At 37.9% G+C, this 27,677-nt stretch overlaps 1 protein-coding gene across 1 annotated transcript in view; it reads left to right on the forward strand.

Moving 5' to 3' along the window:
* The window catches only part of tfr2 (transferrin receptor 2), a 32,760-nt gene extending 19,089 nt beyond the window's left edge, over positions 1–13,671 (forward strand). Inside the window, exons 11-19 of the mRNA XM_056449956.1 lie at positions 252–334; positions 526–589; positions 4,079–4,146; positions 6,651–6,721; positions 7,420–7,504; positions 8,443–8,670; positions 10,251–10,391; positions 11,603–12,404; positions 12,558–13,671. Of these exons, the coding sequence (XP_056305931.1) occupies positions 252–334; positions 526–589; positions 4,079–4,146; positions 6,651–6,721; positions 7,420–7,504; positions 8,443–8,670; positions 10,251–10,391; positions 11,603–11,845 (983 nt within the window). The 3' untranslated portion in view covers positions 11,846–12,404; positions 12,558–13,671. The remainder of the gene's footprint in view (positions 1–251; positions 335–525; positions 590–4,078; positions 4,147–6,650; positions 6,722–7,419; positions 7,505–8,442; positions 8,671–10,250; positions 10,392–11,602; positions 12,405–12,557) is intronic.
* The last annotated feature ends 14,006 nt before the right edge of the window (positions 13,672–27,677 follow it).

The following is a 27,677-nucleotide window of genomic DNA, read 5'->3' on the forward strand; positions in this document are numbered from 1 at the left end:
GCCGTAGTGTATGGGTGTTTCCCAGTAATGGGTTGCGGCTGAAAGGGCATCCGCTGCGTAAACATGTGCTAGATAAGTTGTCGGTTCATTCCACTGTGGTGACGCCCGTTTAATAAAGGGACTAAGCTGAAAAGAAACTGTTTGAATTTCTAAACATCTTCATTTTACAGTAGTTCTGTGCATCTCTAATGTTTATAGCTCATCCACAGAAGTTTTGAGTGTATTTGTGTGATCTGTCTGCTGGTGTTCAGGCTTTTCCCCGCGCCGCAGTCTGCTGTTTGTCAGCTGGGATGGAGGAGAGTTTGGGAATGTTGGCGCCACTGAGTGGCTGGAGGTCAGAACTGCACATTTACATCTGCTAGCGGCGTAAAGACTCACTGAACTCACCAATCCACTCAGAGTTTCAACTATTTCATCAACTAAATTCAAAACTCTTATCAACAAAGTGCTCTTTTCTCTTTTGCTGTGTGCAGATAGATGATGTGTAATGATTGAGTCTCTCTCTGTGTGTGTGTGTGTGTTCAGGGTTACCTGACGATGCTGCACCTGAAGGCTGTGGCGTATTTCAGTCTGGATCAGGCCATCCTGGGTAACACTCTCTCTCTCTCTCTCTCTCTCTTTCTCTCTCTCTCTCTCTCTCTCTCTCACTCTGACACGCATACACACACAATCTCAGTCTCTGGCACAGTCTCACACACTAACACTCAGACTCTCTTTCTCACACGCGCTCACACACACATTCATACGCACAAACACACTCCTACACAAACTGACACTCAGGCCCTGTTTACACTGATGCGTTTAAGAATCGATCTGCGTCCACACTGGCGTTTCACCTAGCGCTTCTGAAAAGATCTCGGTCCACACCACACCACTGAAAACACACACATGATCACACACACACTCTGGTATGCACTGCAGTGTATGCGGACGTCTGAGCTTCACTTACTTGCTTTGAGCACAGCTCCCCAGGTGAGAGCAGCGCACATCAGAGAGTTCATCAAGGATCTCATCTCACTATAGCTGTTAAACTGGATATTTAATTAATCTCGTCTCTATTCAATGACTCTTCGACTCTATTGTTCTCAGGTTACGTGTTTTAGCAGAGAGCAAAGATAAGTGAATATATTTATGTAACCACGTACACTGATTCTGCACATTTGACTGATCACTCGCCTTTATTTGTATAGCGCTTTTACAATGGAGATTGTGTCAAAGCAGCTTCACATTGAAGATTATAGTGAATTGAAACAGTGTCAGTTCAGTTGAGCTCAGTTCAGTGTGGTTTAATAATCACTACTGAGAGTCCAAACACTGAAGAGCAAATTCATCCATGCGCAGCTCTACAGATCCCGAACCATGCAAGCCAGTGGCGACAGCGGAGAGGGAAAAACTTCACTTATATTGTATAAAACTATTGTACTTTAAACTTTTATAATGGCCATTGTTGATTATTAAAGCTGATATTCTGCAAAAGATTATAGAAATGTCACGGTTTGAGGAAGGAGGACCCAAATGCAGAAGGAGTACAGGGGGTGTTTATTGACAATACTGTGATATGAGGTAGGGGTAAGGTGAAACAGTCCAAAGGTGATGGATAGGGTAGTGCTGGGGGATCTTGGATGGAGCAGACAGACAGAGCTTGAGAGTCCTGGATGGAGAAATCAGCAGCCACAGAACGCCAGGACCAATAAAAAGGAACTAAACGCTTAAAGCTACTAAATAATACAAATCGAATGACTTAAACAAACAAACTTGAAGGATTTACCCTTCCTCTATCCCCCGATGGCCTGCACTTACACTGCATGCGAGCCGGAGCATCAATGATGTGACTGTTCAGTTTAACAGAGGAGAAAGTGAGCCTTAAAAAGTCTTAAATTGGCTGTTCTGGGTCTTAAATATTTCTGCACAGGTCTTACTTTTCCGATGTCCATGTAACACTACTAATCTAATGCTCATTTAAATTCTTTGTTGTTGTTGTTTCTTGGTTTTCCTGAGGTAATTTGTGGATTACAACTACAAATGAGACCAACATGCAGCAGCCAATCAGCTTTCTGTTATTGAACTCCGTGAGCATGGCGAATGTGACGTCATTGAAGAGTTTGCGGAGGTTCGCTTTCGGTGTGCGTGACATGATTTCGGCTGGCGGAGCTCACGAAATGTTTTGAGACTCGGGTGAAGAGTTTGCGACGCCGCGCTTGATTTGAGTTGAATATGAAACACTTTGAAGAGATTTTGTCTGGAACAGCTACGACTGTACACACATCTTCATGATCTGTCCATGCGTGATCATAGGGAGAACCAGATGATCAATAATTCTTGGCTAGAAATTGCAACAGCCGTGGAAAAGGAGGAACGTTTTTGTAAAAGTTTGGAAAAACCTGAGGGATGAGTTTGTTAAAACATAAAAAGAGGCCATGAAAAAGTGGAGACCCATGTGGTTTTAATATTACTGAATGGGTTTTTCCAGCAGTCACAGGTTTTACACTGATGTGAATATAATTACAATTTTGAATTTAAAACAGCTTAATTCTTACAAACTAAAATGAAGGAATAAATGATGTCTTTGATAACTGGAAAGGAATATTTGAACCTATCGGTTAACAGTATACTGATGCCCTGTTTTTCTAGCCTTTATTGGTGATGATGGTCAGGAATATTGGAGCATTATTGCCTTTTTAGCTTATACAGTAAGTAAAGGACAGAAACTAGCCAGACAGTAATGTGTGAGGTGTGTAGTGGGCAAAATAAAATAAAACATCAGTATTTTTTAGTAAGTGTACTTTTTTATTTGCTTTTCTTCTTGCCGTAATTAAAAATATAATTGTAGAGCAACACATGCTCTGCTGTCATTAATATTCACTTTAATAGGTAGAACTGTCCGAGATATGAATTATAAAAATCTTTATAATCATTATAATAAATGATAATAAATAATTAGTTTAAAAATCTTCAGTGATATTAATGATATCTTCTTCTTTTCTGTTTATCCGTCTGACTTTACAGTCTGTTTCTTTTGACCGCCCCCTGTCATTTAAAGGAATATCTCAATGGCGAACGCATCAAGTTTAAAAGCCTCGTCTGTTTCGTGAGGTGCATGATGCGGCGCCAGACAAAAGTATAAATCAGCCTTAAGATGTTTGTTTGTTTGTTTTTTCTGTAGTTCAGTGATGCATCTAACCTGTCTTCAGTACTGTTCAACTTAAATACATTTATTTTACCACTAATTCTGTGATTAGCATTTTCTCTTTATGTGTATGCGTGTTTTTGATATTGTGATATAGCTCTTAAATTTAATACTTAATGCTCTTAAAAAGGTCTTACTGTAAATCTGCAGAAACCCCGCTCACTGCACGTCAGCTCCGCCTTCAGCAAACCTCCTGATATCTGCAGCACGAGGACTTTATGATTGTTTATGAGCGTCAAAAGTGGCTGATCTGTTCTGAGAAATATTTGACTGTGTGTCACTGCATATCAAACCACTAAAACGATAGAACTAAAGCAATGTCCACTGTGCTGAGCGAGAGCGCTTCTCCTCTGTTAAACTGAACTCATCAATGATGTGAGTGTGCTCCGGCTCGGATGCAGTGTGAGTGCGGGTCGTTGGTGGACAGGGGAGGGGGGACAAGCGTGCTTCGGCATGGTTCAAGGCAACTGTACATAGTGTGAGTACGCCCTGATTCTCACACTCTCTAACACACACACACAAACACACTCTCATCCACTCACACACTCATATACACACACAAGCACACAGAGGTTTTTGTGTGGACATTCCACAGGTTTGCATTGTTTTTATACAGTACAGACTGTATCCCCCGGCCCTACACCTAACCCGAGCCCTCACAGAAGACTGTGCAGATTTACTTTCAGCAAAAACTCCTTTTGTGTGGTTCAGAATCTTTTTATACAATGCTTTTTAGCAATGTCCTCATAATACACATTTTCCTGTAATACCTGTGTAATACCCATGACGTAATACACATCTGTGTCCTGGTATGTCACAAAAAACACACACACTAGTGTTTCTTCAGCAGTATAACCCAGGTATGTTTGTGCGTGGTGTGTGTGTGCGCAGGTGATGATGTCCTGTCGGTGTACAGCAGTCCTCTTCTCTCTCACCTCATCGAAGGAGCCATCAAACAAGTTTGTGTGTCTTAAACCTGCTTCCTACAGCGTTTGTGTTTGCTTTCAGTCACTCATTCTGATTCTTAATTTAATAATCTCATTTTACAGTAAGTTTACATATGTTTAACTTAATTACAGTTAATTACAATTCATTACTTCAGTCTGAGCATCTACTTTTGGGTTTGGATTGGCTCCTTCTCTGCCAGACACTCCACCCACATTATACTTAGCCACACCCCTCCTACTGTTAGTTTGTTGTTAGGGGGTGATGTGCAAAAAGAAAGCCCTGCCCCCTACTTAATATTCCATTTTAGTTGGAAGTACATCAAGATACTGATAAAAGCCCCACCCCCTACTTAATATTTAGTTTCAGCTGAAATTACATCATCATACTGAAATTAAGCCCTGCCCTTTCTCAATATTCAGTTTCAGTAGGAATTACATCATCATGCTGAAATAAAGCCCCGCCCCCTACTCAATATTCAGTTTCAGTTGGAATTACATCATCATACTGAAATACAGCCACGTCCCCTACTCAATATTCAGTTTCAGTTAGAATTACATCATCATACTAAATTAAAGCCCCACCCCTACTCAATATCCAGTTTCAGTTGGAATTACATCATTATACCGAAATAAAGCCCCGCCCCCTACTCAATATTCAGTTTCAGCTGGAATTACATGATTATACTGAAATAAAGCCCCGCCCCCTACTCAATATTCAGTTTCAGTTGGAATTACATCATCATACTGAAATACAGCCACGTCCCCTACTCAATATTCAGTTTCAGTTAGAATTACATCATCATACTAAATTAAAGCCCCACCCCTACTCAATATCCAGTTTCAGTTGGAATTACATCATTATACCGAAATAAAGCCCCGCCCCCTACTCAATATTCATTTTTAGTTGGAATTACATCATTATACTGAAATATAGCCCCGCCCCCTACTCAATATTCAGTTTTAGTTGGAATTACATCATTAAACTGAAATAAAGCCCTTCAGTTTCAGTTGGAAATACATGAGCATAGTGAAATAAAGCCCCGCCCCTACTCAATATTTAGTTTCAGTTGGAATTACATCATTATACTGAAATAAAGTCCCGCCCCCTACTCAATATTTAGTTTCAGTTGGAATTACATCATTATACTGAAATAAAGCCCCGCCCCCTACTCAATATTTAGTTTCAGTTGGAATTACATCATTATACTGAAATAAAGCCCCGCCCCTACTCAATATTTAGTTTCAGTTGGAATTACATCATCATACTGAAATAAAGCCCCGCCCCCTACTCAATATTTAGTTTCAGTTGGAATTACATCATTATACTGAAATAAAGCCCCGCCCCCTACTCAATATTTAGTTTCAGTTGGAATTACATCATTATACTGAAATAAAGCCCCGCCCCCTACTCAATATTTAGTTTCAGTTGGAATTACATCATTATACTGAAATAAAGCCCCGCCTCTACTCAATATTCAGTTTCAGTTGGAATTACATCATTATACTGAAATAAAGCCCCGCCCCTACTCAATATTCTGTTTCAGTTGGAAATACATCATTATACTGAAATAAAGCCCCGCCTCTACTCAATATTTAGTTTCAGTTGGAATTACATCATTATACTGAAATAAAGCCCCGCCCCTACTCAATATTCTGTTTCAGTTGGAAATACATGAGCATACTGAAATAAAGCCCCGCCCCTACTCAATATTCAGTTTCAGTTGGAAATACATGAGCATACTGAAATAAAGCCCCGCCCCTACTCAATATTTAGTTTCAGTTGGAATTACATCATTATACTGAAATAAAGCCCCGCCCCTACTCAATATTCTGTTTCAGTTGGAAATACATCATTATACTGAAATAAAGCCCCGCCCCTACTCAATATTCAGTTTCAGTTGGAAATACATGAGCATACTGAAATAAAGCCCCGCCCCTACTCAATATTCAGTTTCAGTTGGAAATACATGAGCATACTGAAATAAAGCCCCGCCCCTACTCAATATTTAGTTTCAGTTGGAATTACATCATTATACTGAAATAAAGCCCCGCCCCTACTCAATATTCAGTTTCAGTTGAAATTACATCATTATACTAAAATAAAGCCCCGCCCCTACTCAATATTCAGTTTCAGTTGGAAATACATGAGCATACTGAAATAAAGCCCCGCCCCTACTCAATATTCAGTTTCAGTTGGAAATACATGAGCATACTGAAATAAAGCCCCGCCCCTACTCAATATTTAGTTTCAGTTGGAATTACATCATTATACTGAAATAAAGCCCCGCCCCTACTCAATATTCAGTTTCAGTTGGAATTACATCATTATACTGAAATAAAGCCCCGCCCCCTACTCAATATTCAGTTTCAGTTGGAAATACATTAGCATACTAAAACTAATGAATATAAAACAGCAGAACTGTAGTAAGTGTGTGTGTGCACACGAGTGTGTGTGCGTGTGTGTGTGTGTGCGTGTGAGATCATCATGTGGTTTGAGCTGTGTTTTTATGTCGCAGGTGGAGCACCCCAAACACACGGGACAGTCCATCCTCTCTCTGGTGCAGCGGCAGGGCGGATGGAGGAACATGTGAGTCTCCTTTAACATATCAATTTGCATACTGTCCACCCTAAATAATATGCAGAAACAGAATTAGCCTTGCAAAGCATGTTATGTTGAAATGAGTGTTCTACAGTTACACAGATGGTCCACTGTTTCTGGTACACTCATACACAGTTCAAGACAGAATCCTCTAGACTTTATATCTGATAGATTTAGTGTGACACTAAGCAGTTTTAGGTCATTGGTAGGCCCACACAGAGTCTGCGCATGCAGAATTCTGCAGATTTTTGGCCCATCGTTAATTCTGTTTATTACTTAAGTAGATGTGTATAAATCTATATTTATTCAGTTTTTAACTTAATTACAGTAATATACTTGACTAATATGAAAATGTTCATCTGATTTATGTACAATACAGTTTGTACAGTAATATTTTCTGTCTTTTAGTAGAGATATTATATGAGAGACTTGCTTTGTTTACCAAATAAAGTGAATCTAATTGGATTTGCATTTTAAACATTAAATAAAAGTTAAAAAGAGATGATTTTTATTTCACATATTAAGGTTTTAGTTATGATACTCCCAAAATAATTCAGCAGAAATTATTTGTACCTAAATTCTCTGCAGAAATAGCAAAAAACCTCCGCAGATTCCGTCTGGCCCTAGCCATTGGTCACAATAATCCTATGACATGGCATTTTCACACCGCTACATCTCTATTGCAGAGTCAAGCCGTTGTATCTGAACAGCGGCGCGTACAGTTTTACCGCATTCGGAGGAGTTCCTGCCATGCAGCTGCATTTCACTGAGGTAAAAACAGCAACAGGCTGCGTTCATAACCATATTCATCTTTATAGACGCTGCCAGTGTCTGATTTATATTATAATCCTATGGAGTAAACAGTTTTGTTTTTTAAACTGGTAGTAAATGAAGAGAAAAAGAAGATAACAGTCCAAAAATGAATATGTTGGGGAAAATATAACTCAATACAAGGAGTTCCTGTTCATAAACAGAAAAAATTAAGAGAAACAAAACAAAATAATACATTTAGTTGAAATTTTGTAGTTTTGTAATAACTCATTTAAGTTGAATGTTTTATCTTTCTATTCCTAAAGATGTTCAGTGACCAAACTCTTATTTTAATGGAGAGCACTGTTTAATATGTTAAAATGCACCTAAAGATTATTGGCTATATTCACTGAGATATTCATTTTCAAAGGGGGGGTGTGCTTATTTACTGTGCAAAACATGTGTGTAAAAAAGATGTATTTATATACAGTTGAAGTCAGAATTATTAGCCCCCCTGTGTATTTATTTACCCAATTTCTGTTTAACGGAGAGAAGATTTTCTAATCATAACAGTTTTAATAACTCATCTCTAATAATAATAACTGCTTTATTTTATCTGTCATGATGACAGTAAATAATATTAGACTAGATATTCTTCAAGACACTAGTATTCAGCTTAAATTGACATTTAAAGGCTTAACTAGGGTAATTAGGGTAAAGTTAGGGTAATTAGGCAAGTCATTGTATAACAGTGGTTTGTTCTGGAGACAATCCAAAACTGATATTGATTAAGGGGGCTAATAATATTGACCTTAAAATGGGTTTAAAACTATTAAAAACTGCTTTTATTCTAGCAGAAATAAAACTATTTCTAAAGCAGGTGCTAGCAGCTTTAAACAAAGACAATAAGTGTGAAAATTTTCCGTGTCTCTCACCCGTGCTTGTGTATGTGTCTGCAGGACGCTCGCTCTTACCCATTCGTCAACACTCAGCTGGACAGTGTGGGGCGTCTGCAGGAGCTCCTGCAGGGGCGTCTGGGCTCAGTGGGTCGAGCCGTGGGTGAGCTGGTGGGTCTGATGGTCCTCAAACTGGCCCATGATCACATCCTTCCACTGGACGTGTCCTGCTACAGCAGCAGTGCTCAGCAGCTCAGCTCCACACTCAGCCTGCACGCCGCACAGCTACAGGTGAACACACACAGCAGATATATGCTGCTATCAGTGCTAGAATAACTATAAATAGATGGATACTATACTTTTAAAATGGCACCGGTGCTAAATCCACATGTTTAAAGTAGTGCTGTGCCAAATTTAGACTTTTACAACAACAGCTGTGCCAAAACAGTGCCTGAATGAAATTTTTTTAAATGGTACCGGTGCCAAATCGATACTTTTAAAATGGTACCAGTGCCAAAACATTCCTGAATTTATACTTTTTAAATGATATTGGTGCAAGTTAGTTACTTTTAAAATGGTGACAGTACTAAATAGGTGCCCAATCGATACTTTTAAAATCGTACCATGCAAAATCAATACTTTTAAAATGGTACCAGTGCTAAAACGGTACCAAATCGATACTTTTAAAATGGTACTTGTGCCAAATCGATACTTTTAAAATGGTACCAGTGCTAAAACGGTACCAAATCAATACTTTTAAAATGGTACCAGTGCTAAAACGGTACCAAATCGATACTTTTAAAATGGTACTTGTGCCAAATCGATACTTTTAAAATGGTACCAGTGCTAAAACGGTACCCTATCGATACTTTTAAAATGGTACTTGTGCCAAATTGATACTTTTAAAATGGTACTTGTGCCAAATCGATACTTTTAAAATGGTACTTGTGCCAAATCAATACTTTTAAAATGGTACCAGTGCTAAAACGGTACCATATTGATACTTTTAAAATGGTACTTGTGCCAAATTGATACTTTTAAAATGGTAATTGTGCCAAATTGATCATTTTAAAATGGTACTTGTACCAAATCAATACTTTAAAAATAGTACTTGTGCCAAATCGATACTTTTAAAATGTTACCAGTGCTAAAATGGTACCAAATTGATACTTTTAAAATAGTACTGGTGCAAAACCGATACATTTAAAATGTTACCAAAGGCAAATCAGTGCCAAATTGATACATTTGAAATGGTACCTGTGCCAAGATGGTTCCAGATCAATACCTTTAAAATGGTACTGGTGCAAAATAGATACATTTAAAATGGTACCAAGGGCAAAAGCAGTGCCAAATTGATAATTTTAAAATGGTACCTATGCTATATTTTTTTTAAATACCATGCCAAGTTGAAACATTTCAAATGGTACCTGTGTAAAAACAATGCCTGAATCGATACGTTTTAAATGGTAGTAGTGCAAAATGTATACTTTCAAAATGTCTAAATCGATACTTTTTAAATGGTACTGATGCAAAATGTATACTTTTAAAATGGTACTGGTGCCAAATCGATACTTTTAAAATGGTACCATGGCCAAAATGGTGCCAAATCAATACTTTTAAAAATTAACCTGTGCCAAATCTTTACTTTTAAACTGAAGCCAGTGCCAAAATTGTGGAATATCAATACTTTAAAATTGATACCGAGACAAACTGTGGCAAATTAATACTTATAAACAGGTGCTGGTGCCAAATTGGTGCCTGAATCCAAAATTTTAAAAATGATACTGATGCCAAATCTTTTAAATAGATGTATTTGATACTTTTAAAATGGTACCAGTGCCAAAACAATGTGTGTGTGTTTTTGTGTTCAGTCTCGAGGGTTGTCTCCGCAGTGGGTTTTCAGCGCACGCGGCGATTACAGCAGAGCCGCCAAAAACCTACTGGAGGCCATCAAAAACAGCGACACGCAGGATGAAAAACTGGCCCGACTCTACAACACACGCATAATGAGGGTGAAAACACACACACAGAATAATGAAATTATCAATAGGAATAAATTATTGCTTTGTCGTTCCAAACATTTTTATATTTCAAATAATGCATAATAATTTTGTCAGCCAAACTACTTGGAATTAAAATATTTTCTTGAATAATTTTACATTTATATATATATATTCCAGATTCCCAAATCAGATACATTACGCAAAACATAGCACAGTTTTAAAATGACAAGGGACTAGTAAAAATGCCAGAATGATCAAAGCGTATTTGTTAATTTGGTATCACTTTACAGTAAAGTTGTGGGCAACACAGGCTCATTCTGAAAACGTAGCCCTGTATACATTTCTGGAGATCGCAAATTATGTAGCCAGAGGTATGTATAGCTGCATTTCGTCTTTAAAATGAACGCTACGGGGCCGTATGATGCCTTTCCTTTTTCAGCTTTCTGGCTGTTAACAGTTTGTTCAGTTAGTTCACCATGTACATCAGCAGACTTAAGACGCAGAGAGGAGTTGACCATAATGATGGAGTTCGAGTTTAGCAAAGAACAATTCCAGAAAGCAGATAAGACAAAAACAAAAGCCAAAAAATAAAATAAACAAGTAAATAACAGGGTGAGAATGTGGTAAAATCTGAAAACGTGGTAACAATCAGGCGGCTTTTCTTTTTCTGGATTGCTTCTGAAAACACTATTGGTTAGGTTTAGGCGAGGAGGAGGGAGGGTCAGTCGATCCGTCAGTCAGTCAGTAAACAGCAGCCTCTGGTGGATTTATGTGAGAACAGCAGGCGCAATAGCACTCGCGAGAGAAATCTGAGATCTGAAAAAGCGTACACAGCGCCCTCTGGTGGATTAATAAAAACAAAACCTGTAAAAAAAAGTAGCTCCTGGGACGTATTTCTCACTCTCCAGAAATGTATATAGAGGTACGTTTTCAGAATGAGTTAAATTGGTTGTATTAGTTAATGTTAGCTCAGGCATTTACCATCAGGAAGTACAATGAACATTTCTTACAGTATTTGTTCACGTTAGTTAATGCAGATGTTCATTGTTAGTTAATATGTGCATTCAGTAATGTTAACAGGCATGAATTCGGATGTTAATAATGCATTAGTAAATATTGATTTATAATTAATAGGTGGTGTACAGGTATTGTTCATAATCAGTTCATGTTAGTAAACACATTCACTGATGAAACCTTATTGTAAAGTGTTTATTTTGCAGGTTGAGTACTACTTTCTGTCTCAGTACGTATCAGTGGTGGAGACGCCGTTCCGGCATGTGTTTCTGGGGCGTGGAGATCACACACTGAGCTCTCTGGCAGATCATCTGAGCCAGCTGCGTTTGGAGCCGCATCGCTTCGATGAGGCCCGTTTCCGAAAGCAGCTAGCGCTCTTCACATGGACACTGCAGGGAGCCGCTAATGCGCTCAGCGGAGACGTCTGGAACATCGACAACCCACTGTAGAGACAAACAAACCGGCAACTATTTATACTCACACACACACACAACATTAGCTGTGTTTCCATTCACAGATGCTAACTAGATTTGTGCGCAAACTTGAAATATTGCATAAAATGTTTGCAAGTAAAGCAACGTTCGAGGCAAAGAGAAGAAAATCATCACTTCCTGCTAAAACTGCACAGATATCACTGAGAGAAGTGTAGTTTGCTGCACTGTTGGGATTCGCCACTGTGATGTTTGTACCTCTGTAGTTGCACCTCAGAAGACGAAACGTAATGAACGCATTGAATGCAGTGGCTTTTGGAGGCGAGAGTGCAGACAGATGCTCAAAACAGTTCTGGAGGAAATAAAAACAGAACAATAATACTGAAGCACTGTGATGACAGACTGATGGAGGGCTGAGGCCTTTTACTGTCACACAACTGATTAAGCTAGTTTTCTCATGATCATGACATATCAGAAAGTTGTTCTCTCGTTATCATGACACAATTTTCTCATTATCATGACATTATCAAGTTTTCTCCTTATCACGACTTTACTCATGATCTTGACATAACAAAAGGTGTTTTTGTTATCACAACTTAATTTTCTCGCAGTCTTAACAAATCAAAAGGTGTTCTTGTTATCACAACTTAATTTTCTCGCAGTCTTAACAAATCAAAAGGTGTTCTTGTTATCACAACTTAATTTTCTCGCAGTCTTAACAAATCAAAAGGTGTTCTTGTTATCACAACTTAATTTTCTCGCAAATATTCCAAAATGCGCATACAAATATGTAGATGGAAACACAGCTATTGACCCCAATTTCACTGCACCACATCTGGTTCATTGTTTCTGCTCGATACGGCTGGTTTGCTATGTTCTTTCTCATCTTTTTTTTTTCATGAAATTGTCAGTGACCTCAAGCTACGTCTACATTAATCCAAAGACTATCGATATACACAAAGACGGTCCACTCGCACAACTGCCCTCATAGAAATCTAATATATGAAAATATATGCAAATTATATATATGACAGACAAGTTCATATTTGGATTTCACATTTAAAAAAAGTCATATATGGGGTGGCACGGTGGGTCAATGGTTAGCACTGTCGCCTCACAGCAAGAAGGCTGTTGGTTCGAGTCCCAGCTGGGTCTGTTGGTGTATCTGTGTGGAGTTTGTATGTTCTCCCCGTGTTGCTGCTCCGGTTTCCCCCACAGTCCAAACACATGCGTGATAGGGGAATTGATGAACTAAATTGGCCGTGTGTATGGGTGTTTCCCAGTACTGGGTTGCGGCTGGAAGGGCATTCGCTGTGTAAAACATATACTGGAATAGTTGGCAATTCTTTCCGCTGTGGCGACCCCTGATTAATAAAGACACTAAGCTGAAGGAAAATGAATGAATGATTTTATTAATGTGTTTATATATGGCCATATATGTAATTATATCTAATATATATATATACATTATTAAGTTTTAAAAACTGTATTAATCCCACCAGGGGCAATTAGATTAGGGTAGTATATTTCATGAATACAACAAACACATAAAGAGACAAATCACTTACAAACAGTGTTAAAAAACACAAAACAGCTTCATAATGACTTCATAAACAGTACTAAAACATAGGAAAGACCCGAATATTAAAAATGGAAAACTTGCTAAAATGTAAGGTTGTAAAGCCTTATTGCCTCAGGAACAAAGGAGAATTTACATCTGCTAGAAGAGCATCTGGTGCTTCTAAACCTTCTTCCAGAGGGCAACAGAACAAAAAAGAAAGACTTCAGAGGATGGACATCATCTCCTATCACACTTTGAGTTTTCCTTAGCATTTGCTGTTCGCATAACTGCTAGACTCCACAGAGGTAAACTGAAAAATCCAGCTTAAACCAGCCTAGGCTGGTTAGCTGATTTTAGCTGGTCAACCAGCCTGGTTTTAGAGGGGTTTTGGCCATTTCCAGGCTGGTCTTAGCTGGTCAGGCTGGAAAATGACCAGCTAAATCCAGCTAAAACCAGCTTAACCACCCTGGTTTAAGCTGGACATAGCTGGTTTTGGCTGGGCTCCCAGCCTGGCTAGGCTGGTCAAGCTGGTTTTAGCTCGTCATTTTCCAGCCTGACCAGCTAAGACCAGGCTGGAAATGGCTGGAAACCAGCCTGGAAATGGCCAAAACCCCTCTAAAACCAGGCTGGTCAACCAGCTAAAACCAGCCAACCAGCCTAGGCTGGTTTAAGCTGGATTTTTCAGCAGGCTAATAAACTTGGAGCAAGACTTGACTAAGTTTTGAAGGCGGTTGGATATACAGTTGAGGTCAGAATTATTCGCCCTCCTGTGAAATATTTAATTTTTCTTCAATTATTTCCCAGATGATGTTGAACAGATTGAGGAATTTCTCACAGTATTTCCTCTAATATTGTTTCTTCTGGAGAAAGTCTTATTTGTTTTATTTCAGCTAGAATAAAAGCAGTTTTTATTGTTTTAAACTCATTTTAAGGTCAATATTATTAGCTCCTTCAGCAATATTAGTTTTGGATTGTCTCCAGAACAAATCACTGTTATACAATGACTTGCCTAATTACCCTAACTTTACCATAATTACCCTAGTTAAGCCTTTAAATGTCACTTTAAGCTGAATACTAGTAAATATCTAGTCAAATATTATCTACTGTCATCATGGCAAAGATCATAGAAATGAGTTGAAACTATTCACAGCAGCCACATGAGAGCACATAAACGTGAAATGTCACTTTAAGCTGTATAGAAGTGTCTTGAAGAATATCTAGTCTAATATTATTTACTGTCATCATGACAAAGAGAAAATAAATCAGTTATTAGAGATGAGTTATTAACTCTATTAGAAATGTGTTGAAGAAATCTTCAAGGGGGCTAATAATTCTGACTTCAGCTGTATATGTGAAGTCCAAATATGAACTTGTATGTTATTTTCATATGCTTACATATATTAGACTACACCCCTACTGCAGAATACAGCCTTTATATACATCTTTTATTTGTAATACCACTGTTTTGACTATTCATGAAGGCTATGTTCATGAGTGCACCTCTGTGAACATTATCTTCAAATATAGACGTGTCTCAGTGTGCATGAAATGTGGCGCAATATTTCCGATGTGTCTGGATTCATGTAGACGCAGCATTGTCAACCGCTGATGATCTCCTTGTAAATTAATTGTCAATTAACAGTTATAATTGCGAAGAGATTTGTATTTATTACGTGATAATGAGACTCTTATGAATGCGAGCGGTAATTATCGAGAGCAGTGACTCTCATAATTATGACAGTCATACTGTCGTCCAATCAAAAAGCAGCATCTGCTATCAATCAGCTCTCTGTGGCGTCACGTGACTCGTCAGACTTCGGTGGCGTCATAGAGCAGATTTACATGTAGCGTCAGCCACCTTTCTGATGAAAATAAAGTCATGCTACAAATAAACCCATACTTGTAGTCGAAATTGAATGACATGTGTGCTTATTTTTACTGTTTTCCGTGGAAAGAGAGATATAAAGGGTGGCATAGTGCAGACTGACAAGTTTCAGTGTATTGCCATTGAACAGGGGTCACCAATCTCGTTCCTGGAGGTCCGGTGCCCTGCAGGGTTTAGCTCCAACTTGCCTCAACACACCTGGCTGGGTGTTTCAAGTATACCTAGTAAGACCTTGATTAGCTTGTTCAGGTGTGTTTGATTAGGGTTGGAGCTAAAATCTGCATGGACATCCATCATTAAGGCTCTGTTTACTCTAATACGTTTTCATTTTAAAACGCATAAGTTTTGCTATGGCTGCTCCTTTCGTGTGTATAGGGAAAAACAGAGACCTCTGAAAATGGAGGCGCGGCTGATTGGGGCTTTCTCCTCAATATTAAGTAGCCTACAAGTTTACTTTAGCATCCTTTCCTTGTGAGTTCAGACTTCGCAGGTTTGATAAGGAAAAACACGTCTGGTGAATCTTCAAAGGGAACAGTGTACTTTATAACCTCACTCACATCACTCCTAATAATACAATGAAAACATGAGCGTCATCTTCACTGTGTGCATATTTATAACAAACCGGAGCCTATAACATAACCGCCTATAACTTCATTGAAAAAACAAAACACACACGTCTCTTGCTGAATATCAGTTTTAATAATTAATAATGGCCATTATAAAAGTATAACGTACAATACGTTTATACAATATAGGAAATAAATGCAAGCAATCAGTCAAATGTGCAGAATCAGTGGACGTGGTTACTTTAATTAACATATTCAAAAGACCAAAGTCTGGGAATATGTCGTTAGATATAGACAACAAGATGAATTAAATATCACGTTTAACAAATATAGTGAGATTAGATCCAGTATCCTTGATGAACTGTCCGACCTGCACTGCTCTCGCCTGGGGTTCTGTGCTCAAAGCACCCGCTGGCTGCCTGGAGCTCAAACGCGCACACACACTGCAGCGCACGCCAGTGTGATGCGCATTTGCAGAGGTGTAGTATGGACAGAGATCTTTTCAGAAACGCTAGGTGAATTGCCAGTGTGGACGCGGATCATTTTCATTATAAAATGCTGTTTAAATCTAAAATGTATCAGTGTAAAAGGGGCCTACGGCTTTAGACTCCTGTACAGATGGAGACGCTAATGCACCCAAGAAAAAGCATCCCAATAGAAGAAAGCAGCAGTCTCGAGTTAGACAAAACAGTTTTAAATAATGCTATTTGCAAGAGAAATATCCATATTTTGCTACAGGAGACCTTTATTTACCCTTCAGAGTCATATGAGAGATGTGTTATTATGGATATATATATATATTTGGACTGTGGCCATTGTAGATCTCAAGATAATTTATGAAATAATATAGACTCATAGGCTAATTTTCACTTTAGAGGTCCTTTAATCTAAAAATGTGTCAATTATTTCTAAACAGGCAGTATTTTGAAGAAACAACAAGAATGATTTACTATGAAAATGTGTTTTATTAAATAAAAACAGCTTATTACCCAGCTGGTGAAATATAATCATCAGGTCTGACTTCCGGTGCAGTGTTGCCAACTTAGCAATGTTGTTGCTAGATATAGCAACTTTTCGAAATACCCTAGCAACATTTTTTTTTCAAAAGGCACCTAACAACAAATTTAGCAACTTCTAACAATCATTTGTCTATTTTTATCAAGTTTTTAAAAGTGACTCAAAAGAGCAGCGGCTGCGGGCTTCACTCCGTAGAGTAAATCGCTAGCTCAGATTGTTTTTCATAACTGTTCATTTACTGATATTTGTTCACATCAGTGGTGTAGTCCTAAAAAAAAACGTGGTGTACTATTACCCACCCAACCCCTCCATGCTGTTTTATAATTTTACCTGAACATTTCAGGGAGACAGCATTCAGTGACTTTCAGGAAATTTTCTCACAGCTGCTGTGGTCATCAGGGGCGGGAAATGGTGCAAAATATAAACAAAACTGGACCAATTGCAACAAATTAAGATGAGTTGAAAAAAACATTTGGTATACAGTTAAAGAGGATGCGAATACATGTAAATTAGGGAAGTCTAATCAGGAAAACAAGTGAGTATACCAAGGGTATATGCAATTATTGATCCTCAGAAGTCGTAATACCCAAACAGCTAGTGAAAAAAAGTAGGCATACTGAGTATACGTGCGTATAGCTCCGACTACACCACTGGTTCACATGTATAATTGTTGGTCATTTAGGTAGCAATGAATTCCAATAGTGCTATAATTGTTGTCACTTTCACAAATGTGGTAACTTCACGAATAAAAAGAGTAAGTACACAAGCTGTGATTGTTTAAAAGAATGTAACTGTTTATTATCAGTATTATATTTAAAGATAAAACATTCCTATCAAAATACAAGTGTTTGTATTACTTTTACAAATAGTCAACTCTATTTCCATACAAATCTAAATGGACATATTTCACTTAATGTTTTAGCTGAGATGGTCAGTCAATCTGAGAAAACATTCATTATTCTGTATACTACATAAAGATGTAGTTTTGAGTTGCGATTACACAATGACGTCATCACGCAAAGTAATATGGTAATAGGAACCTCTTTATTGTGCATCTGGATGTAATGTTTTAATTTAATACACAGCGCCTCGGAGAGTAGAGACATGACGGACTTACGCTTGTCAGAAACTACACGATGATGTCACTGATATGCAAATTACTGCGTGATGTCATCTGACAACATTTAGCTACTATTCATTGGAAATAGTTCTGGTGGACTGTATTTATATATGAGATGTATAAAGGTACGCGAGCTGTCACTGGGGTGGTACCTTTTTAAAAGGTGCACATTTGTACTTAAAGGGTCCAAATTGGTACCTTAAAAGTACACATAAGCACCTAAACATTTTAAGAGGAACACTTTTGTACTTTTTAGGTAATAATATGTACCCTTAAGGTATTAATATGGATCTTTAAGGTATGAATTAGTACCTTTTGAAAAGGAACCACCCCAGTGACAGCTGGCGTACCTTAATTTCTGAGTGTGTAGGCTATTTAAAAGGCTTCATCTGCATAAAACTGAACATAATCCTTGACTCAGATATAATAACACAGAGTATGCTAAGAGAAAAACACATTTAGCATCATTTTACAGACACAACGACAGAGTGAAACGTGATTTACAATGAGGAGATGATATAAAAATAATCTTTAAATAGCAAAGGTTTTAATGTACGTGCAGCTGAAGTATTTCCATGCTAACGTGGTTCTGCTCCTGATGGTCAGTAATGATGAAGGCGAGTATGATTCATCTACATGCAGTTAAATATGAATTAATGAACTTAAATATGAGTTGAAATGGACTTTCTGTGACTCCAGGGTCGGCGATCGTGATCTTCTTCACAGTGGCCGAGTGAATGATGTTGTATCCTGTGAAAGCTCCGCCCGCCATGATGTCATATCCTGTGGAAGAGAGGTCACAGCACTTTTTTAAATTTGAAGTTTGATGTTATTTCGTTTTTATTTTGGCTTAGTCCCTTTATTAAACAAGGATCGCCACAGCGGTATGAACCGCCAACTATTCCAGTATGTTTTACACAGTGGATGCCCTTCCAGCTGCAACCCATCACTGAGAAACACCCATACACACTCATTCTCTCACGCGCACACACACACACTCATAGACTACGGGTGATTTAGTTGATCAATTCCCCTATAGCGCATGTGTTTGGACTGTGGGGGAAACCGGAGCACCCAGAGGAAACCCACAGCAACATGGGGAGAACATGCAAACTCCACACTGAAATGCCAACTGACCCAGTCGAGACTCAAACCAGCAACCTTCTTGCTGTGAGGCGACCGTGCTACCCACTGCGCCACCGTGACTACGCCAGTTTCATGTCATCATTATCTTGTATTTTATTATTAATATGCTAGCATTATTAGCGTAATAATTCAGTTATCTGCTGCTGATGTCTATGTGAAATGATGATGTGTTTGACTGACCGCTGTCATCTGGATCTTCATCTGCGTTTGTCTTCCTCATCGCCTCCAGCACTTTCATCACTTCCTCCTTCCTCACTTCCTTCTTCCTCCTCATTTTCACCTCCTTTGTGTTCTCCGTCCTCTTCTTCCTCCTCTTCTTCCTCATTTTCATTTCCACCCTCTTCCTCCTCCTCCTCTTCATTCCCTACCTCCTCCTCCCCCTCTCCGTTTCCTCCTTTCTGATCCCCTTCTTCCTCTTTGTTTCCTCCTTCCTCTTCCTCATTTCCTTTACCTCCTTCCTCATCCTCATTTCCTCCTTCCTCTTCCTCATTTCCTCCTTCCTCTTCTGCTGTCTTCTCTTCATTGCTGTTTCCCTCAGAGTCGCTCTGAAATAGGCAGAACACATGTAAAATTAAGTTCAGGTTAAAGTAACATTCATTCATTCATTCATTCTCTTTTTGGCTTAATCCCTTTATTAATCCGGGGGCGCCACAGCGGAATGAACCACCAACTTATCCAGCACGTTTTTACGCAGCTGATGCCCTTCCAGCTGCGACCCATCTTGTTCAAAGCTTGTTTTTAATAAAATCTAAGCTTGTTTTTAATAAAACAAATATAAATATGCATATAATAAATAATACTGCTAATAATAATAACAACATTATACAAAAGCAAATGCAGAAGGCATGAAAGTATGGTTTTATATTTATGTAGGCTAGAAAATAATATGTTTTTGTAATATTTTAATCCTTTAATTCTTTTTTATTTGTAAAGATATTTGTGTATTGCTGTACATCCTGTCTGTATTAAGCAGTGTGTAAGCGAGGCACACAACTAACGCGCTCTGCGCTGATTATAGACCTGATTTGATCTGGTCTATTGAACCGTCTATTTAAGTTCCTCAAAACAATGAGAATTGATCCTCAGTTTAGCCCACACAGACTTCTGTTGTGCTCACTGTGTCAAGAGTTCTGCAAAAGTGACTTAAGTATTGAGAAATGTGTCCTAGTGTCTGTAAAAAATTACTACAGCGAACTGCTCCTGTTCTGCATGGTTGAATCCGTGTGACGTCATGTGTGATGTAGGTTGGTAATTCCCCAATACAATAAAAGATCTCCCTGCTTTGAGATGTTTAATTTTTTGATTCAAATTATTGGTAAATGAATAATTAAAATGTGAATATATGAAGGATTTCATATAAAAAGTAGTAATGATGTAAATAGTGATGAATCAGTTTTTGAATAACTTACCCACCAGTGTGTGTGTGTGTGTGTGTGCGTTTGTGTGCGTGTGTATGTGCGCGTGTGAGCGTGAGAGCATATGATTGTGTGTGTACATGTGTGTTTATGAATATGTGTGTAAGAGAACATGAGTGTGTGTGTGTGTGTGTGTGTGTGTGTGTGTGTGTGTGTGTGTGTGTAAGTGAGCGGGATCGTGTGATTGTGTGTGTTTGTGAAAATCAAATTGTGCATGTGATTGTGTCAGTGTGTGAGCGAGAGTGTATGATTGTGTTTGTGTATGTGATTTGAATGTGTGTGTGTGTGTGTGTGTGTGTGTGTGTGTGTGTGTGTGTGTGTGTGTGTGTGTGTGTGTGTGTGTGTGTAAGCGATCGTGTGATTGTGTGTGTTTGTGAAAATCAAATTGTGCATGTGATTGGGTCAGTGTGTGAGCGAGAGTGTATGATTATGTATTTGTGTAAGTGATTTGTATGTGTGTGTGTGTGTGTGTGTGTGTTTGTGTAAGCAAGAGTATATGATTGTATGTGTGTGTGTGTTTGAGCAAGAGCATATGATTGTGTGTGTAAGTATGTGTTTGTGAAAGAGTGTGATTGTGTGTTTGTTTGCATGTGTCTGTGTGTTTCTTACCCCATTGTCTTCTGAGCTCTCTGATCGCGTGACTCTTCTCCGCTGCATCTGTTTATATTTGAGAAAAACTTTATTTAGCAACACCGTCATTTATTTGCCAAGTGTTTTCTGAAAGAAGCAGTTGTTAAATATAATGATGTTCCAAAGAAAATCCGCATTAACTTTTTTTTTCGCAGTTTTAGATTAGATAACAACATATTGCCTACAGAACAAGCCACTGCTTGCCTAGTTAACCTAACTTGCCTAATTAACCTAGTTAAGCCTTTAAATGTCACTTCAAACTGCATATCTTGAAAAATATCTGCTCAAATATTATGTGCTGTTATACTGAAACACTGGAACACTAAAACACTGAACTATGTTCATACCGGCAAAACTTGTGGCTAATGATGGATTCAGGAAACACTGAATTGCTAAATTAGGTTCATAACATGGCTAATGATGGATTTGGGAAACCACTTATCACTGAATTATAACTGTATTATAACAAAACTTGCGTCTAACGATAGATTCGGAAAACATCAAATTGCTGAATTTTGTTCACAACAAAAGAAAATGCAGCTAACAATATTATTAGAAATTAGGAAATAGGATTCAAAAAATAATGTATTCGGGAAGAAATAAATTGCTGAACTCTATTTGTAGGCTAATGAAAAATGTGATGCTAATGGTGAACTTGAAATGTACTAAATCACTGAACTATATTCATAGCGACAGATTTTGCGGCTAAAAGATTTGGAAAACACTAAATCACTGATCTTTATTTGTAATGAGAGAATGTGCAGCGAACAATAATTCACGAAACACTAAATCACTGAATTATAATCATAACGATAGAAGTTGCAGCTAACAATGGATTCGGGAAACACTAAATCCCTGAACTTTATTCATAACGACAGAATTTGTGGCCAACAGTGAATTCAAGAAACGCTAAATCACTGAACTATATTCGTAACGACAGAATTTGCAGCTAATGATGCATTTGGAAAACACTAAATCACTGAACTATATCTGTAACGACAGAATCTGTGGCTAACAATGAATTTGGGAAACACTAAGTCGCAGCACTATATACATAACGACAGAATTTGTGGCTAACGATGGATTTGGAAAGCACTATATCGCTGCACTATATTCGTAACGACAGAATTTGTGGCTAACAGTAAATTCAGGAAACGCTAAATCACTGACTTTATTCATTACGGCTGAAGTTGCGGCTAACGGTGGATTTGTAAAACACTAAATCACTGAACGATATTTGTAACGACAGAATTTGTGGCTAATGATGAATTTGTGAAACACTAAATCGCTGCACTATATTCGTAACGACAGAATTTGTGGCTAACAGTAAATTCAGGAAACGCTAAATCACTGAACTTTATTCATTAAAGCTGAAGTTGCAGCTAACGGTGGATTTGTAAAACACTAAATCACTGAACTATATTTGTAACGACAGAATTTTTGGTTAATGGAGGATTTGAGAAACACTAAATCACTGAATGATACTTGAAACAACAAAATTTGCAACTAACGGTGGATTTGTAAAACACTAAATCACTGAACTATATTCGTAACAACAGAATCTGTGGCTAATGATGAATTCGGGAAACACTAAATCACTGAACTATATTCGTAACAGAATTTGCGGCTAACAGTGGATTCAGAGAACGTTAAATCACTGAACTATATTCATAACAACATTTTGCAGCTAACGATGGATTTGGAAAACAATAAATCACTGGAATATATTTGTAACAACACAATTTGCAGCTAATGATGACTTCGGGAAACAAATTGTTGAACTATACTCGTAATGACAGAATTTGCGTTTAACGATGGATTCAGGAAACACTAAATCACTGAACGATATTCGAAACAACAGAATTTGCAGATAACGATGGATTTGGTAAACACTAAATTGCTGAAGTTTATTCATGACAACGGAACTTGTGGAAACACAAAATCAGCTATATTCATACCGATAGATTCTCAAAACACTGAACGTCTAAAAAATATTCGTTCTACAAAATTTTTGGCTAACGATCAATTCAGGAAACCATATATTGTTACTGAACTACTAAATATTCGTAAAGACGGAACTTGTGGTTAATGATTGATTCGGCAAATGTTAAATCGCACAATATTAAATAAACAATATTTGTACTGACGCGACTTGCTGCTAACGATGAATTTGAGAAATGCCGAATTGCTGAATTCCTGCCAGTATTTTCAGCTGTATTAATTTCAGCTATTTTCTTCTGAACTTATTTTAAACTATTTCTGCCAACTATTTTCTAGGAATAAAGAGTGAGACTTACGGGCAGCGAGTGTCCAAACACCAGAAGACACAGCAGCAGCAGGACAATCTTCATTCTGCAGTGGTGTGTATGTTCAGTGTGTGTATCTGAGTTGTGTGTGTGTGTAGTGTGTGAGCTGTAGATGTTCAGATGAAGTGAAGTGCTGGAGAACAGCAGCAGTATTTAAACTGTCGCTCCGTCATGGAGAATCCATCAGTGGAGTGAAGCGGGGGCCGCAGACCAGACGTGAGTTCAGGACAATAACCTATAAACCAGAGCTATTTGTGTATCGGCGAGCGTCAGCACTGTCTATGGGACACCAGTGTGTGTGTGTGTGTGTATAAGTGTGTATTTGTATGTGTGTGTATAAGTTAACATGTTTGTGTGCGCGTTTTTAAGTTAGTATGTTTGTGTGCGTGTAAGTGTATTTGTGTACAATTCAACATGAGTTTTGTGTGTATATAAATGTGTGTGTGTGTGTGTGTGTGTGTGTGTGTGTGTAAATATGTAAGTGTGTTCTTGTGTATAAGTTGGTGTGTTTATATATAAATGTGTGGGTATGTGTGTTTGTGTAAATATATAAGTGTATGTTTGTGTATAAGTTTGTGTGTGTATAACTGTGTGTGTGTGTGTGTGTTTGTGTAAATATATAAGTGTATGTTTGTGTATAAGTTTGTGTGTGTATATAAATGTGTGTGTATGTGTGTTTGTGTAAATATATAAGTGTATGCTTGTGTATAAGTTTGTGTGTGTGTTTGTGTAAATATATAAGTGTATGCTTGTGTATAAGTTTGTGTGTGTATATAAATGTGTGTTTGTGTAAATATACAAGTGTATGCTTGTGTATATTTCCCATAGATGGGTTGCGGCTGAAAGGGCATCCCCTGCGTAAAACAGATGCTGGAAAAGTTAGCGGTTCATTCCGCTGTGGCAACCCCAGATTAATAAAGGCACTAAGCCGACAAGAAAATAAATGAATGAATGCTTGTCTATAAGTTTGTGTGTGAATATAAATGTGTGTGTGTGTGTGTGTTTGTGCAAATATATGTGTATGCTTGTGTATAAGTATGGTGTGTGTATATAAATGTGTGTGTGTGTGTTTGTGTAAATATGAGTGTGTCCTTGTGTATAAGTTGGTGTGTGTATATAACTGTGTGTGTACTTATGTGTATAAGTATATAGGAGTGTATGAGCAGATGTATTAGTTGGTATAAGCGTGTGCACGAAAGTGTGTGTGATTATATAAGTCGATATAAGTGTGTTTGCGTATAAATGTGTGTGAATAAGTAAGTGTGTGTATAAGTCCAACCACAGACAGTCTGACTCATGAGCTCTCGAGTAACTGATCCTCCATCATCTTCTCTGTGGTGTGCAGATTTAGCTTGTTTCAGAACACAGATATGAGTTTTAATTATAAAAAAGTTTATTATACACATGTTCATGCTCCCCCATTGTCTGTGACTCTCAGATTTCAGTGATCTTCAGGATGTGTGGGCACCCAGAGTTGTTTTTGGAGATCGTGCCTCATGGTCGCTGTGCTCATGATGTTGACGTAATGCGTCTCTGAAAACACGCCACAGGAAACTATTAAAATGTACTGTGACCTTCCTTTATTAGCCGAGAACTTTCAACTCAACGCTTATTTGGATAATGAATAGTTGTGGCCTGAAAGCGGGATGCACTTGTGTTTAAAAGCTCATTTTTTTCTGCTGGAGAAAAGAACATGACAGTGTAGGCTGTTTTATCACTGCTAAATTGTTTTGAAGATTAAACCCAGATTCATTTTAAACAGGAAAGCAGGAATTTGACCTCACTGACATACAGTTGTTGTTATTTTAAGCATTAACTCAATTAATTGTAATACATTTTCTGATGTCATTTTGCTTCACAATGTATGTCGAATTAAGACAATTTAAATATTTATATAAATTGAAATAATAAACATCAAATTTATTATTTACAGTAAACTGAATGCATTAGTAATGTAAAATGGTGCAAAGACATTTATTTTATGATAGGGAACATTTCGTTATTATTAATCAGTTTAAACACTAACAGAGTCGACAGTAACAGAGTTGACGATCACAGAGTTGACGGTAACAGAGTTAACGGTAATAGGGTTGACAGTAACAGAGTTGACGATAACAGAGTTAACGGTAATAGGGTTGACAGTAACAGAGTTGACCATAACAAGGTCGACGGTAACAGAGTCGGCCGTAACATTGTCGACCGTAACCGAGATGACTATTACAGAGATGACGGTAACAGAGCTGATAGTAACTAAATTGACGGTAACAGAGACGACTGTAACATTGTCGACCACAACATAGTCGACCGTAACCGAGATGATTAATACAGGGAAGACGGTAACAGAGCTGATAGTAACAGAGACGACTGTAACATTGTCGACCACAACATAGTCGACCGTAACCGAGATGATTAATACAGAGATGACGGTAACAGAGTTGACAGTAACAGAGTTGACAATAACAGAGTTGATGATCACAGAGTTGAAAGTAACAGAACTGACGCTAACAGAGTTGACAGTAACAGAGTTGACAATAACAGAGTTGACAGTAATTAAATTGACAGTAACAGAGACGACCGTAACATTGTCAACCACAACATAGTCGACCGTAACCAAGATGACTATTACAGAGATGACGGTAACAGAGTTGACAATAATAGAGTTGACAGTAACAGAGTTGGCGATCACAGAGTTGACAGTAACAGAGTTGATGGAAACAAAGTTGATAATAACAGAGTTGACAATAACAGAGTTGATGATCACAGAGTTGACAATAACAGGGTTGACAGTAACTAAATTGACGGTAACAGAGACGACTGTAACATTGTCGACCACAACATAGTCGACTGTAACCAAGATGACTATTACAGAGATGACGGTAACAGAGTTGACAGTAACAGAGCTGACACCAATAGAGTTGACAGTAACAGAGTTGAAGGTATTAGAGCTGACACTAACAGAGTTGACAATAACAGAGTTGACAGTAACAGAGTTGATGGAAACAAAGTTGACTATCACAGATTTGACAGTAACAGAGTTGACAGTAGCTAAATTGATGGTAACAGAGACGACCGTAACATTATCGACCACAACATAGTCGACCGTAACTGAGATGACTATTACAGAGATGACGGTAACAGAGTTGACAATAATAGAGTTGACAGAAACAGAGTTGACAGAAACAGAGTTGACGATATTAAGGTTGACTATAACAGAGTTGAAGGTAACAGAGTTGACAGTAACAGAGTTGAAGGTAACAGAGCTGACAGTAACAGGGTTGACAATCACAGAGTTGACAATAACTGAATTGACGGTAACAAGAGTTGACGGTAACAAGGGCGACGATAACAGCGTCGACCGTAACATAGTCGACCGTAACCGAGATGACTATAACAGCATTGACAGTAACAAAGTTGACAGTAACAGAGTTGACAGTAATGGATTTGAAGGTAACAAGAGCTGACAGTAACGGAGTTGAAGGTAACAGAGCTGACAGTAACAGAGCTGACGGTAACAGAGCTGACAGTAACAGAGTTGACGGTAACAGAGTTGACGGTAACAGAGTTGACAGTAATGGAGTTGAAGGTAACAGAGATGACAATAAGAGAGCTGATGATAACAGATGACGTTAACAGTTATAAATATGTATAGTTGTTGTCTTTAAGCTTTAACCTAAATAAACATACAATCATTGTTTTTTAGAGATAACAGATATCATTTGTGTTATTAATCAAAACTGATTCATCACATTTTTGTTTATAAAAAATAATTGAACCTTTATCTTGGATCTAAAATCACTTTTGTAAATTTATTTTAATACCTACACCAGAATAAAACATCTTGATTCAGAAGTGAAATCCTTTATAATTTCACTCTGTTGTTTACTGACCAATATACATGGAATATAATATACTGGAATAGAATGGGTAAGTCCCTCATTTTATCATCTTTTCACTGTTTCACTGATATCTGCATCTGTCTGGAGCTGAAGAACATACAGTAGATGCTGCGTGTGAGTTTGAGTTGGTTGTTATCCTGTTTTCTGAACAGGATTTAAAAACATGATTCTGATATAAATAATAAATAAGTGCTGAAATCTGGTTCAGTCAAGCATGAGATGATAATCGTCTCCAGACGCGTGCAGAAAGAAAGAAAGATGTGCTGGAAAAAAAATACAGATAAAAAAAGGTCTCATCCAATAGGTCT

Source organism: Danio aesculapii, chromosome 23, assembly GCF_903798145.1.
Source record: "Danio aesculapii chromosome 23, fDanAes4.1, whole genome shotgun sequence".
NCBI classification, from domain to species: domain Eukaryota; kingdom Metazoa; phylum Chordata; class Actinopteri; order Cypriniformes; family Danionidae; genus Danio; species Danio aesculapii.